The sequence below is a fragment of the Erinaceus europaeus genome, chromosome 11 (genome assembly GCF_950295315.1).
Source record: "Erinaceus europaeus chromosome 11, mEriEur2.1, whole genome shotgun sequence".
Lineage (NCBI taxonomy): Eukaryota > Metazoa > Chordata > Mammalia > Eulipotyphla > Erinaceidae > Erinaceus > Erinaceus europaeus.
The window spans coordinates 52,971,177-52,986,732 of NC_080172.1; the positions used below are offsets into that span (position 1 = coordinate 52,971,177).

A 15,556-nucleotide genomic window follows, 5' to 3' on the forward strand; every position below is an offset into this window, starting at 1 on the left:
CCCTAGATAGTGCACCACTTTGCCCTGCACATGACCCAGATTCCAGCCTGACTCCCACTGCACCGGAAGATACCTGGGTGCTGTGGTCTTTCCCTTGCTTCTCTGTATCTGTCTTTCTAGCAGAAGAGAGTGATGACAAGAAAAGAAGAGAGAAAGAAGAAGGAATTCTTTTTGAACTCAGGACAGCCCTGTCTGCATTCCTGTCCAGGCAGCTTCTGCTCCTCCCCGAGCACTGGGTGGGGCTGGAGACAATGCAGAAAAGCCAGGCTCCTGTGTCACCCCAACCCAGCCTGGCTCCTCCTCTCAGCCAGCACAGAGCTGTAACAGCAAGGCGGTGGCCACACCGAGAGACAGCGTAGTCCTGGTCCACAGACCCAGCACCCATGCTGCGAACAGCTTTCTGTGCTGTGGCAAGACGGGGTCCCCACAAAGCCCCCCCAGGAGCCCCACACCTCCGGCGCAGACTCGGCCCCATCTCAGCATTTGCATCCTCGGTCGACTCCCGGGTGAGTGGGCTCCCAGCTCTGTCATATCTGGTGTGCTGGAGTGGAAGAAGCACCCCCAAACCTCCTCTTCCCAGATGCTGCCAGGGCAGGATGGCCAGTGTGATAGGGAGCTTTGTTTTGGTAAAGGGAAGGTATTCTTGGAGTACCATGAAGGCCAGCTCCCAAACTAAGCCACCAGGACACTTCCTACCTTCCCCCCCACCCCCCGCAAGGGCTTTCCTGGGGTTTTGAGCCTGAGTAATTCCACTGTTCCCAGAAGACTTTTTCTTTCTAGATATAGGGTAAGAAGAGATAGACAGAGAGGGAAGGAAAGACATCACTGCACTACTCCACTACTCATGAAGCTTCCTAGGTGGTGTCAGGCCTGAACACAGGCCCTCCAGCATGGTAAAGTATGCATTCTACCAAATGAGCTATCTCTTGGCCTCCTTTATTTTCCTTTAGATTTCAGACCCAGACAGAGAGGAAGGGAGGAGAACCACCATAACATCACTTTACCTCTCTCAAAGTGTAAGCTCTACTGGGTGAGCTACCTCCTGGCCCCCACTCCTATGTGGTCCCTTTACTCCAAAAGGATCTATATTGGTCCAGTCACATTGGGGGCATCGGGGGGGGGGGCCTTATGTGTGGTCTTGGAAAGCAACTGGTATACTCCGCACAGCTGTGACAGTTGCGTGAGCATCAGACACCTCTCACCCTGTACCTGCTCCAGGCGTGCCTATAAATGGCAGACTTTTCCATGAATCTACACCGGGGTTCTAGCCGCTAGACACTCCCTAGGGGCACCAGCACAGCAGAAGCATAACCAGCAATGGAGCTGTACTGTGCTGTCTCTTTCTCTCTCTGCCTTTCATCCTCTATTAAAAAAAATCACCAGGAATGGTGGAATTGTACAGGCACTGAGCTTCAGCAAAAACCCTAGTAGAAATAAAATAAAATAAAATAAAATAAAATAAAATATTTCCTTGGGGGCCAGACAGTGGCACACTTGGTTGAGCACACACATTACCATGTACAAGGACGAAAGTTCGAGCTCCTCACCTGAAGGGGGCAAGTTTCATGAGCACTATCTTTCTCTTTCCCTTTCTGTCTCCCCCTCCCCTCTCAATTTCTCTCTATCCTACCAAATTAAAAAAAATAGAAAAGAAAAGTGGCCACAGGGAATGATAGATTGATAGTGCCAGCACTGAGCCCCAGCTACTGTTGGTGGCAATAATACAAAAAATTCCCCAAAGAGATGCCTGCCCAGACAGTCCTACAGTGGTGGCCAGAGCTACAGTGGCCCCCCAGGAGAGGGAAGGGTACTGACAACTGCTCTCACTATCTATGACTGTACCCCCTCGGCCAGAAGGGTCTCAGACAGAGTTGATTCTAGCCTGAAGATGTTTTTGCAAACTGGTATTCTCAGCCACACTGTCTTGGTTTCCCCATTCGTACATAAAAGCAGAAACTAGCAGTGCCTAGCCTCAGAGAACTGCCCACCAGTTCCAAGAGGACAACACTTATGTGCCCTCACAGAGCAGCTCATTCGTAATGGTGCATCACAGTTTCCTTGCTCCTCTTTCCCTACACTTCGGCATCCCCTAGCCAGTCACCTACAGAGTCCCCACAGGCTCTGCACAAAATAGGACCATCTCCCCAGGCTGCACTGGCAGGAGAGACTGATAAACTCAGCAGAATACTGGCTAGGGTAGTCGGGAGGGTGGGGACAGGAGGAGGCACTGTATTCTCAGGCATGGGGTCCTGGGTTTGATCCCTGGCATTGCATGTGTCAAAGTGATGCTCTAATTCTCTTCCCCCACCCCCATCATCATTAACGAATAATAATAAAAAAAAATCTGGAAGATGAAGGAGACTGAGGAGGAACAGAAGAGAAGGAGGGATAAGAGGAGAAGGTAGTGGAGGAGGAGGAGCTAGTTCAAGGTTGTACGGTTCTACCTCACACCTCCAAAAACCCCTATCTAATCTCCTGAGTCTTTCCCACCCAGATCACCCGGTTTTGCGTGGAGAAAACAGACCTAAAGGACTATGCCCTTCCCAATGCCAGCTGGTGCCCCGACATGCTGAGCCTCTATCACGAGTATCTGGAGAAGACCAAGACTGAGAATTGGGTCAAGCTGCCCTCCTTCAAATCCAACAGAGATCACATCCAGGGACTCAAGCTCCCTATTGGGTTTGAGTCCCCACTTTCCTCAGGTAAGGCCTGAACACAGAGACCCAGCCTTCACCACACAGCCCCCCACTCCCCAGTCCTCCTGGGTCCAGTCAGCCCTGTGTGTCCAAGAAGGAAATACCATAACTCTATCCAAACCTCAGACAGGAGTTCTTTCTGGGGCCTGGGAGGTAGCTCACCTGGCATGCATTACCACAGGCGAGGCCCTGGGTTCAAGCCCAAGCACCACATGGGAATATCAAGGGCAACATCAGGGGGAGCTCCATGGATAGTGGAACAGAGCTGTGGTGTCTCTCTTTTCACAATGCCTCTCTCTCACTCTCCTCTCCACCATCCCACCCCCAAGAGAATAAAAGGCTAGGGACACAGAGTGATATCTCACCAGACTTTGGGGTCCCAGAGGTCCCAGGTTCAATACCCAGCACCAACATAAGCCAGAGCTCTGCTTTCTCTCTCAAATAAATAAATCTTAAAACACACACACACATTTTTTTTTCTTTAAAAGAATGAAAAATTTGGCCACTGAGAACATGAGACTTTGGGTTTATACATCCTTAGCACCATATTAAAAATGGAGGAGGAGGAGAAGGAGAAGAAGCAGCTGGTGTTGTTGTTTTTGTCATGCACAAGACTCAGGTTCCAGCCGGCCTGGCCCACACTGCACTAGGGGAAGCTTCAGTGCTGCTCTGCCTCTTCCTCTGTCTCTGTCTCTTGAAAAACATCGACCTTCAGGTGCCCCCAGAAGTGGTGCAGTGGAGAGAGCATTGAACTGTCAAGCCTGAAGTCTCGAGTTCAACCCCTGGCATTGCATGTGCCAGACTGATGCTCTGGTGCACACACTCTCTCTCAACAAATAAATATTTTAAAATAAAAAGTCAGCCCAGAGCGGTAAAGTCCCAGTGATGGAAAATAAACAGAAGTTCATTCTGCTGACTGATGCTGCTGCCTCTGACAGGTGAATGTGAAAGTCCTTGTGGCCTCACTTCTCCTGCCTGGAAATATCAGCGTCTCAGGCACTCCTCATTCTCCTGTTCTTCCTCTTCATCCTCCTTTCATCTCTCCATCTCTCTCTCTGTCTCTCTCTCTCTCTCTCATCTTTCCTTTTGCATGTGTGTTCTTCCTGTCTACTGATGAATGGGTGGTAGGGCAGGCAGATTATTTTGTGACTCACAAAAGGTGCCAACAGAGCAAGGACACCTTCATAGAAGTATTTTTTCTTTTTTAAATTTAATTCCACCAGTCCTGGAAGGCTTCTCTTTTTTTTTACAGAGGGAGAGAGAAAGACAGAGAAAGAAAGAAAGACACCACAGCACTATTCCACCATATGGTGATCCTATGGTGGTGAGAGTGAAGGGGGGGGGGGGCTCAGCCTCGGGTTCTGACACATGGTAACGTGCAGTGCACTGAAGAGCCACTTCTCTGTCTCATGCTCCAACATTTTTACTTATTCTTTTAAATATTTTTTGCTTATATTGATTTTTGTTAAATTTTCTTATGTTTGATAACACAGAGAGAAACTGAGAAGGGAGAGGGAGAGAAAAAAGAGAAACATTTGCAGCACTGCTTCACTGCTCATGAAACTTGCCCCCTACAGGTGAGGGCTGGGACTTGAACCAGGTCTTTGTGCGTGATGATGTGTGTGCTCAACCAAGTGTGCTACTGCACCCGCTCAATAGTAAAAAAAAAAAAGAAAGAAAGAAAGAAAAAAGACTTGGTGCCCATCCCAAAAGAAATGGTGTTGGGCAAAGCTTAGCAGTCTGGGGGACTCAGCTGAACTTCTTTTCCTGATTAATGTTGTTATTTTGGGGCCAGGTGGTGGGTGGCGCACTTGCTTAAGTGCACACACTATGGTGCACAGGACCTGGGTTAAAGCCCGTGGTCTCCACCAGCAGGGGCAAAGCTTCACTAGTGGTGAAACACAGCTGCAGGTATCTCTCTGTCTCTTTTCCTATCTTCCCCTCCTATCTCAATGTCTCTGTCTTTATCCAATAATAAATAAACATAAATATTTTAATATTTTTATTTCAAGTCAGAGGTGATGGTGAACCACGCTTTTTCTTTTCCACCTGCCCCCTGGCAGGCTGAAAGCTCTCTGAGCAGGGAAGATGGGTGTCCTCTGTGCCTGGCTAGGCACCCTGGCCCCATACACTCCTACCTCGAGCTGCAACTCTGCCCGCTGTGTCTCCCCAGCCCAAGGTGAATATCGCATCCACACCAGAGGCATCCAGATGGAAGGGCAAGGCTATGAATACGTCATCTTTCTCCAGCCCTCCAAGAAGAAGTCAGTCTGTCTTTTCCAGCCAGGCCCCTTCCTAGAGGGAGCTCCCGGGTAAGGACACAGGCAGGGCAGGGACTGAGGCTGAGGGTGGGCGAGCTACCTTGACTACTTTCTGGGGCTTGACTCAACAGGTGAATTGGAGCATGGGGTCTGTAGCTCATTGTTAGGCAGGAATTTCTCGCTTTTACCAGTACACTGCTCAGCTCAGGCTGATATTGGTGCAGGGGATTAAACCTAGGATTTGGGAGTCTCAGACATGAAAGTTTGTTAGCATCACTCGAAACTTTACATCAGGCTCAACCTGACGCTGTTAACTGGCTACAGAAGAAGGGCAAACGCTAGAAGAAGAACTATTATGCTATCTCCCCTACCCTATATGCCCTTTCTACATGGGATCTTTTGGAGAAGCAGAGCAGAAGCCTATGTTCATTAGGGGGTCGCTTCCTGTTTTATTCAAGTACTAGGTATGGAGACAGAAGTTTATGTCTTACTACCTGGGGTAGGGACAGGAGCCTTCTCTACTGACATTCTCAGTCAGGGTGGCTAGGAGTTAGAATTCTGGCCCCTTCACTTGCTAATGTCTTTTTTTTTTTTCACAAAGTATCCCAATCACTGTATCTTTATTTTTTTATTATTTTTATTTATTTATTTTTACCAGAGCAGTACTCAGCTCTGGTTTATGGTGGTGCAGGGAATTGAACCTGTGACTTTGAAGCCTCAAGCATGGGAGTCTCTTTGCATAACCATTATGCCATCTACCCCCCGCCCTACTAATGTCTCAATTCAGTCTAGAGGCTGAGTTTTCTCTGGCTCCATTTTTTGTTTTTGTTTTTTTAATATATTACTTGTTTATTTTAGTTAAAGAGATACAGAAAGAAAGAGACACATGAAGATACAAAGTGCTGCTCAGTTCTGGCACATGGTGGTGCTGGGGATTGTCCCTGGTACCTCGGAGTATCAGGCATGAAAATCTTTTGCAAAAGCATGTTTTTTCTCAAGCCCTGGCTCAGTTTTGGTTTTGGGTTTTTGTTTGCTTGTTTTTGTCTTATTTCATCACCTGGCAAAAAAAAAAAATACATAGTTTTACATTATGCCACAGCCGGCAGGACACTCCCAGACTAACTGATCAGGTCCCACTGGTGTAGAAAAGGGGGAACCTCTATTGAAGTCTGGCATTCTCCAGTAGTAAGGGGCCTTAGAGGCCACTTCAACAAGAACATGGAGAACTCGGCAAAGGACAGGATTAGAAGGGGTCAGGGGTGTCAGGCCACTGGTGGTCTTGGAACCCCAAGAAAGTAACTCCAGCTCTGGTCATTAGTCTCTATCAGAACCCTGGGACAGCACTGTTTACCTGTGAGTTGCTGAGAAACCCAGCAACTGTGTGAGACACACAGTTGTGTTTTATGTATGTATACATGCACATAAAGCACAACACAGCCAGCACACACCTTCCATTGTAATCCCTTGTTTCACCCACAGGCAGACAGGTACCCAGGGGAAGGTAAAGTACCCAGCATGGCACAAATGATGATCAGGGTTGGGGCAAAGACTCTAATCCAGGACTTGGAACCCTGCATCCACTGCTCTTGCCACTGTACTTCGCTGCCTCTAAACTTGGCATTGACCTTAGAAAATGCTCACACTGCAGATAAATAGACAAGCAGAAAAAGCAGGCCATTCCCAGGCCTGTTTCCTCAGGTCACTGAGTCACCAAAGCCAAAATTACCTGCCTCCTTCTCTATTGTATTCCTGCTTGAGATAGGTGAGGATGAAGTCCTGAGAGGGAGAGAGAGGAAAAGAAGAGGCCACCAGCAGCACTAGAACCCCGAAGGCAGGAAAGGAGCCCAAGGCTATATAACAGAATTCATCAGTGCCCTTCACCAGTGGCAACATCCCTACAGGCCATGGTTTGTAACTGCAGCCCCATCACCTTAACCTTGCCAAAAGCAGATCCCGGGGGCAGCAAGGTCAGGACATGCATCCTGGCCCATTTCTGAAGAGGGAACCCCTCAGAAGGCAGATACAAGGGTTCGTGGAGGTGGGGCAAGAGAAACAAAGAGAGAACATTAGACACTGAGGCTAGTGAATTGGGGGCGGGGGGACAAGGAAAAGATTAGCACCTGCCCAAGTAGTGAGGAGGGGTAGGCTGCAAGCTGACCCAGTGCTCCCCTGAAAACTCCACGCCCTCATCAGTCTACAGGCTTCTGGCCATTGAGGAGAGAAGGGAAGAGTATGTCTGGACTTCTCTTCTTCCTATTCCTCCTCTTCTCTATTTCTTCCTCTCCTTCTCTTTTCTTCCTCCCCCCTCATTCTCTTCCTCCTCCTCCTCTTCCTTCTCTTCCTCCTTCTCTTCTTTTTCCTCCTTCTCCTCCTCCTAAAATTTAACTAAATCACAGTTAAGCTCTGATTTGTGGTAGTACTAAGGATTAAGCCTAGGACAAGGGAACCTCAGGCATAGAAGTCTTTATTTTATTTTTGTTAGTGATTTCATAATAGTTTAAAAGGTCCTAAGATTACATAGGGGTATATTTCCAACCCACACTCACCACACCACAGTTCTCAGTCCTCCTCAACCCATTCTCCCCTCCCCCCAAGATGACCACCATAGTTTTCACAAGGTCTAAGTGACAGCTTGACTACTTTTTTTCATTTTAACTAGTTCATGTGTTTCAGTCATACAAATTCCATTTGTATAACAAATAAGCTATCTCTCCAGCCCAGACTTGACTCCAACTTTTTTTCTCCCTCAGTCAATGCAAGGAGGAGGTGGGAAGCATATGGGAAGGTATGCACACATCACTTTTATCTGATGAGATAGTAATCACTTTGATTTACAACTCATACTGGGAAAACTGGAGCTCAGGCAGGTGTGCAACTTACTCAAGAGAGAACAAGGAGTGAGTGATGGAGCAAGGTGGACAGGTAGATGTGGAATCCCAGCCCCCAGTTCTTTCTTCTCCCAGGGAGGAGGCAGCCTGTGGGTGCAAGAAAAGGAGGGAAGCCAGGGCAGCACAGCAGGGACAGTGATCTGGGGGGTCAGAACCTCAAATTAAAAAGCAAGTTCTAGGGCGGGTGTAAATAGCATAATGGTTATGCAAACAGACTCTCATGCCTGAGGCTCTGTCAAGTCCCAGGTTCAATCCCCTGCACTGCTCTGGTTAAAACATAAAAATAAAATAAAATAAAATAAAAGCAGGGGGTGGGCACAGCTTGCTCAGCCACTCATCTGTTGTTGGACACCTGGGTTTTGGCTTCCAGGTTTTGGCTATTGCAAATTGTGCTGCTAAGGAAACACAAGTAACTCTTAAGCACCAGTTCCCCAACCCAATCCCTTGATAAGGTGGACAATAAAAGCACATCATACATTATGGCTATTCTAGCAGTCAGATGACTGGGTTATGTAGGCAGGTTTGGTTTTTGAGAAAGAGTATATAGATCAATCACTTCAATGCATATTTTAAGGCAGGTAAATAAAAAACACTGAAAGTAAGCATTGCCCAAGTAATAGTCATTTAGCTGGTGATATCAATAGTACCCACTCTTTGTACTTTAAGGGAAAAGCATGTTCCTCTCTAGGGGAGAAGGGGAGTGAGGCATGCACTTTACTCCGACCTGTTAGGCTGTATCCTTCTCAAGAATCAATTCTGTTTGTTCCCAAACCCTTTTATGCCGATTGTACTTATAATTACATAGTTAATCTAAATATTATGTAAAATATGAATGCAAATAAAGGTGGTTCTTTGATTTTAAAAAAAACAGGGAGTTGGGTGGTAGCGCTGCGGGTTAAGCACACGTGGCATGAAGTGCAAGGACTGGCATCAGGATCCCGGTTCGAGCCCCCGGCTCCCCACCTGCAGGGGAGTCGCTTCACAGGCAGTGAAGCAGGTCTGCAGGTGTCTGTCTTTTTCTACCCACTCCGTCTTCCCCTCCTCTCTCCATTTCTCTCTGTCCCATCCAACAATGACAACAAAAATAACCACAATGATAAAACAGCAATCAGTGGATTTGTGGTGCAGGCACTGAGCCCCAGAAATAACCCTGAAAGCAAAAAAATAAAAAATAAAAATAAATAAAAACAAAAAAAATCAAGTCTTAGAGGGCCGTGCAGTGGTGCGCCTAGTTAAGCACACATATCACCATGCGAAAGAACTGGGGTTCAAGCCTGGGCTCCCCACCCATCTGCAGGGGAGACACTTCACAACTGATTAAGTGGGTTTGAAGGTCTCTGTCTTTCTCTCTCCCTTTCTTTCTCCCTCCCTTCTTAATATCAAATTATCCTATCAAATATCAAATTGTCCTATCAAATTAGCACGTGCAATATACCAAATGCATCACCACCCAGTCCCCCCACCTTTTACTTTTAAGACTTGCTTCATTTATTACATATGAGGAGGAGAGGGGTTCACTTAAAGCAGAGGAGGAGAAAAAGTGGGGTGACACGGACTGGGGACACAGCATTATGGTTTTACAAAAGATTTCATGCCTGAGACTCTGATGTAAATGGGAAATCTATGAACAAAAGCTGCAACACCTGAGGTCCAGGAAAGCAGTTTTTTATTGATCCGTCAGACCCAGATTGGCTCATGCCGTGACTTTCTGGGTCCCGAGTCTCAGTGAAGTTTCTCTTTTATACAATGACAGTTTCTTACACAAGCACACAGAGAAAGGTGGGGTAATGATTCACAATTTAGAGCTGAGTACCTGCCCCTGCCAACCATGAGAGAGATAGAGGGGACGTGTACGTCGCAGCAGGGTTTGGGGTGGGGGGTGGGCTGGACAGGAGAGTACTAAAAAGTTAACTTGCTTAAAAGCCCTCAAGGCCATGCAAACACTAGAAATGAAGGGGGATTAAACTTGGAACTTATAGATGTCTTTTGACCTGGTACAATTTGTACCTTATATCACTGAGGCCTCAGGTTTAATCCCCAGCACCACCATGAGCCAGAACTGAGAGGTGTTCTGACCTGCCTTTCTGTATCTTTCCCTCGGGATCTTTCTCTTATTAAGATAAAGTAAATAAAATAAAAGAGAAAGAGACACAAGCCAGAACACCACTATGGTACATGTAGTCAAGAGCCTCAGGCATAGAAGTCTGATGAAAGCTATTTCCCTAGCTGTGCAAATGGAATATCTCTATTTTCCCCAGCTTTCCCAGCAGGGGGATGGCTTTATCTTGATGACCATATTACATGGTGAGAATGAGACACTCACACACTGTAAGCAAATGTTTGCAGAATCCACTACACTTCCTAGACCAGAAGTCATGGCTCATTTTGCACCATCTTGCCTGGTGGTCAGGACAAGGACAGTGAAATCTAGCCCCTGGACCCTGCTTATAATTGCCAACAGCAATTAGATAATGAATCAGGGGGGTGGGGGTATGCCGGACTAGTGTGGGGGTGCCTCTTCCCGGGCTCATACTCTCTGGGTTGGAGAGAACGCAACCGGAGCCAACCTGGGCTGCTACTCACTCAACGACTCGAGAGAGATGACTCAGGAACAGACTTGTGGCAAGACAATGCAATGTATTTATTAATCAGAGAACCAAGGCTTTTAAAGGGTAGACCCAGAAGTGGCAAGTCAGAAATGGGTATGGGTAGGAAAGGGGCAGAGAAAGGCAAACGGGGCTGGGAAGGTAGGAACTTCCTGAGCAACTTTTGTGAGGGTTTTAACTGGTAGGATTAATGATACCCTGCAGGCAGGGAGGGTCTTGAGGGTAGAAGGAAGATAGATCAAAGGAATGGAATCGGTGGGGATCTTTCAGGCAAAACAATGATTATGTAGATAGGTCATAGTATCAGGAATGCAGGGTGCTTTGTGAGCCCTGCCAAGCTCAACCACATGTGCACAATGTCCCGACAGGGGTAAGGGGAAGGTTTCTCTCACTGCTTCCTTTAGGGTAAAAAAAAAAAAATCAAAAAAAATAATAACATGGTCTAGGAAGTAGCTCAGTAGTGTCGTTTTCGATGGGTTAGGTTGTTTTCACCGGGATAGCTTCATGGGCAGGTAACAGACGACCAGGGACTCATAGTTGAGCTGTAGGCAGTATCTCTTTATTCATGCAGGACGCAGCACAATCTAAGACGAGCTAAGCTAAACTCAAGGTAAAGTACTCTAAAACTCACAATGCTGTCTTTATATATACTTGTCAAGTAGGGTGGAAACAGGATGTGACACAGAGAGGGTGGAGAGAAAAGTGACTGGTGAAAATCAGAGTGTGACAAAGAAGGGGCAGAGCAGGCGAGAATCCTATCACTGAACCACAGTGCCCTGGAGGGAGGGTGGAACTTGTTAACAGTGGTTATGTAAATAGAATAGTGTTAAGCAGGGGGGATTTAAACCAAATGAAACAGAAGGGGTCTCATGCATACCAACAATTCCCCCTTTCTTTTTAACTAATGGCCATTGTGGGGTGAACAGAAACGTATATCGTACAGGCATTTTCAAAAGAATTGGCATAAGACATGGAAAACAAAATAGGCGAACAGCAATAACCAGTGTGATGCCAAGGGGAGCTTTTCTTGCCTCAAAGGGCAAGGCCTAGCAGGCGAAAGGGCATTTCTTGCCTCTGGGAACGCTTCATGCCTCTGGGGGCATCTCTTGCCTCAAAGGGCGTTTCCTGCCTCTGTGGGCATCTCTTGCCTCTTGGGGCGCTTCATGCCTCTGTGGGCATAACCTAATAAGGAGGGGGAGTTTTCTGCCTCTGGGACAGAGCCTGCAGGCGAGGGAACATGGTCTATAAAGTCTCAAGGCAATAGGCTGAAGTTAGTCTTTGAGAAACACAGCAGCGTGTACCAGTAAGTCCGATGGAGGTGTCAGTCCAAAGTAGCTGACCACAGAAGAAAATGTCAGAGGATGAAATGCTGTACGTCTGTCTCGATGGGGAATGTCGGCCACCTGAATTCTGCTTTTCTGTAGAGAGTGATCTTTGGAATCTGTGAATCTGTTTCTTCAGGTCGTGCCAGGTCTCATCATTGGTTTCCGGGGGTGATGTCAGAGAACAGGATCCAAATGGATTTCCAGGAATTCTATTTGAGTAGATGCTTTTTCATGTGAAGACTTTGACAGCTGAAATTCACTTACTTGTCAAACAAAACTTGTAGCAGATTAGAAGTTTACTATAATTGATAACTCCATTATAATTGGAAGTCCTTTCTAGTATGATTTTAAGGTTGTTTAAACAGTTTAAACTCAATAAAATGTGGAAAGGTAAACAGAAGAACCATGGTTAAAAGCCTCAGGCATGAGAATAATTAACATAATCATTGCACTATCTGCCCCACCCATAACTCATACAGTTTTCAGGATTAAACGTTTCAGATTCATGTCAAGACGTAAAAGAGAAATCAAAGGAGGGAAAAAACAACTTTTTGCATTGTTTCTGGATGTCTCTAGAAATCATGGCTGCGTCCAGCATTTTTTTTTTAAGTCAATGTCAAACAAAAATTCAGTCATTCAAATCATTCTCTTATGAAACGCAACTTGAACCAGATTATCAAGATCTCACCATGTAGGATTAAGAATCCCTGGAGGGCGACCTAGTTCAAAAAGCTCCTCGAAATTCCATTTAGGGTGCTTCGGACTGTTCCTGCTGGATTGCTTCAGGCACCCATTTTTAAAAGTGTCTTCCCATCGAAGAAAGAATCCAATCAGGAGAGTAGAACTAACCACGTGTCTCCATACTTGGGAACTGCCAGGGTACTGGAGAATGCTCTTCAAATTAGAGTAGTCCTTCTCCATGGGGAACATTCGAGAAGAAGTCCAGAAAGTCCCAGTGGAAATCCCCATGCATATCCCAAGGTCTATGATTACGGTCATAAAGAACCAAATTGTGGCCCGGAGCAAAATGTAGTCCTTTTCCTCAGAAAACATGGGAGAGGGAATCCAGAAAGTCCAAGGAGAAATCTCCGTGCATCTCCCAAGCTCTATGATCCTGGTCATAAGAAACCAAAGTTCCCGGTGAGGGAACCGAAGTGTGGCCCAGAGTAAAATGTTCCAGAGACAGAGAAACTGTCTTATAATGAAACAGTAGAGGCTTTGGCAAACCTCTTCGTAAGTAAAAGAGAAGACCATAGTGCATAGGTAGGCAAAGTCTTCACTTATCTGGGAGTTGCGCAGGTCTAGTCCCACGTTGTGGCGCCATATGTCGTTTTCGATGGGTTAGGTTGTTTTCACCGGGATAGCTTCACGGGCAGGTAACAGACGACCAGGGACTCATAGTTGAGCTGTAGGCAGTATCTCTTTATTCATGCAGGACGCAGCACAATCTAAGACGAGCTAAGCTAAACTCAAGGTAAAGTACTCTAAAACTCACAATGCTGTCTTTATATATACTTGTCAAGTAGGGTGGAAACAGGATGTGACATAGAGAGGGTGGAGAGAAAAGTGACTGGTGAAAATCAGAGTGTGACAAAGAAGGGGCAGAGCAGGCCTATCACTGAACCACAGTGCCCTGGAGGGAGGGTGGAACTTGTTAACAGTGGTTATGTAAATAGAATAGTGTTAAGCAGGGGGGATTTAAACCAAATGAAACAGAAGGGGTCTCATGCATACCAACAAGTAGACATAGCACTGGACTCTCATATCCTGACATTGCTTGTGCCCGAGTGACACTCCGCTTCTCATTCTCCCTTCCTCATTTAGTGTGTGTGTGTGTGTGTGTGTGTGTGTGTGTGTGTGTGTGTGTGTGTGTGTGTTTTAATGTCCTGGTGAGATGGAAGGATTGCAAAAGTGAGTAATCCCTAATGCATGCTGAAAGAGATCCAATGGGAGAGAAGGCCAGTGGATACTGACAGGAGCTCTGTATCCTTTCTTGATCAACTGCCCAGGAGTTGAAGAGTGATGCTTTGCAGGGGCCTGGGAAGAGGCTGAGATGGGATGGTCCAACTCAGGACCCTTGCAGACCTGGCTTTGCTCCCACCTCCCACAGGTGTGCCCATGGAGGTTCTCTGGCTGCTATGATGGATGAGACCTTCTCTAAAACTGCCTACTTGCTTGGAGAGGGACTGTTTACACTAAGCTTCAACATCAGGTTCAAAAAGTAAGTCTGGAGCATCCCAGCAGGTGGTGCAGTGGGTAGTGTTGGGTTCTCAAGTATGAGGTCCTGAGTTCAATCTCTGGCTTCACATATTCTCTCTCTCTCTCTCTCTCTCTCTCTTTCCATTAATAAAGAGAAATAAATCTTTTTTACAAAATAGAAAAATGGGATGGAGTAGATAACAGAACAGGGAAGACAGAATAATGGTTATGTTGACTGACTGGCTTTCATGCCTGAGGATGCATGGTCCCAGGTTCAATCCCCCACAACACCATAAGCCAGAGTTAAACAATGCTATGGTAAAATTAATAAATAAATAATAGTAATAATAATTACTTTTTAATGAAAATATATAATGGAAAAGCAAGACAAGGAAGACATTAAAAAGTAGTAAGTGCGCACCCCCGAGCACTGGTCAAAGCATCACCCTTGTTATCACTGCTGGGGTGACCACTCTCAGGTTAGGGGGTCAGGGTGGGGGGGAGAAGCTGTGCCTTTCATTCCTGTCCCCATCATTCCAGCCCCTGCACAGGACACCACCTCTGTCATCTGAGCCCAGAGTCACTCAGGCCCTTAAGGCAGGGCAGGAGGAGGAAAAGAATTGGAGGTGGGGTGGGGGGCAATACAGGGATGAAGTGATGAGAGCCAGGGGTTTCCCAGAGGGCTGGGCTCAGTCACCACCCCCACCCTCCCAGCCTCGCTCCCCTAGGCTCTTTGATCATGCTGAACGTGGACATAGAGAAGATTGAAGATCAGAAGATGTACCTGTCCTGCATCGCCCAGAGCAGGGACCAGCAGACAGTCTATGCCAAGTCTTCAGGTAAGTAGGCCTCAGCCTGAGCCCCAGGTTCATCCTGCCCACACACCCTACAGAACAGGTAGACAGACAGATGGGAAGCAAGAAGCAGGCACAGTGATGATGACTCGGTGAAGGGGCAGCTTTTGAGTGTGGGGTTGGGCACCCACTACAAACAGAGTTGAAGTAAGGGAGAACCTAGCTGAGACTTCTCTTCTGTGTCTGGCTTGTCCAGCCTGTCCCAGGGCAGCACCAGGGGCCAAGTAATGGGGTGGGGGGACTGTACAGCAGTCCTGGGCATGTCTGTCTTCTTGTGCAGGTGTGTTCCTTCAGCTGCAACTGGAAGAGGAGTAACAGTCACTGTGCCTTCAGTCGAACCACTGCTGCCCCACCACCCACCTAACCTGGGACCCACTGTCCAGCAGGGAAGGGCCCCTGAAAACAAGTGTGGGGAGGACATTGTTTTCGAATAAAGATCCTGCTGTAGGTGAAACTAGTCTTTCTGGGGACTCTGATACACATACCTTCCCATTCAGGAGTGGGAGAGACAAACAGATGGACAGAAGGACAGAGAGAGGACCTGCTGGGCAACAGGCAGCAGGTGACACAGAACAATGAAATGCACAGGCTCAGAATCACAGAGGCCCCTCAACTGCCCCCCATCCCACCCTCATGATGTATTTTGAAGAAGCACAAAGAGTCAAAGTCACTCGTTTGAAAGGCATCAGAAGAGATTTTCTAGAAGACACTGTGCTTAAACAGTCTC

General features: G+C 46.9%; 1 protein-coding gene across 1 annotated transcript; it reads left to right on the plus strand.

Moving 5' to 3' along the window:
- The first annotated feature begins 277 nt into the window (after nucleotides 1–277).
- Nucleotides 278–15,283, plus strand: THEM5 (thioesterase superfamily member 5). The gene is made up of 6 exons (XM_060200982.1): nucleotides 278–506; nucleotides 2,495–2,702; nucleotides 4,870–5,008; nucleotides 13,887–13,997; nucleotides 14,690–14,814; nucleotides 15,110–15,283. Exons 1-6 carry the CDS (start codon nucleotides 384–386, stop codon nucleotides 15,142–15,144), a joined length of 741 nt encoding a protein of 246 aa, XP_060056965.1. The 5' UTR covers nucleotides 278–383; the 3' UTR covers nucleotides 15,145–15,283.
- The last annotated feature ends 273 nt before the right edge of the window (nucleotides 15,284–15,556 follow it).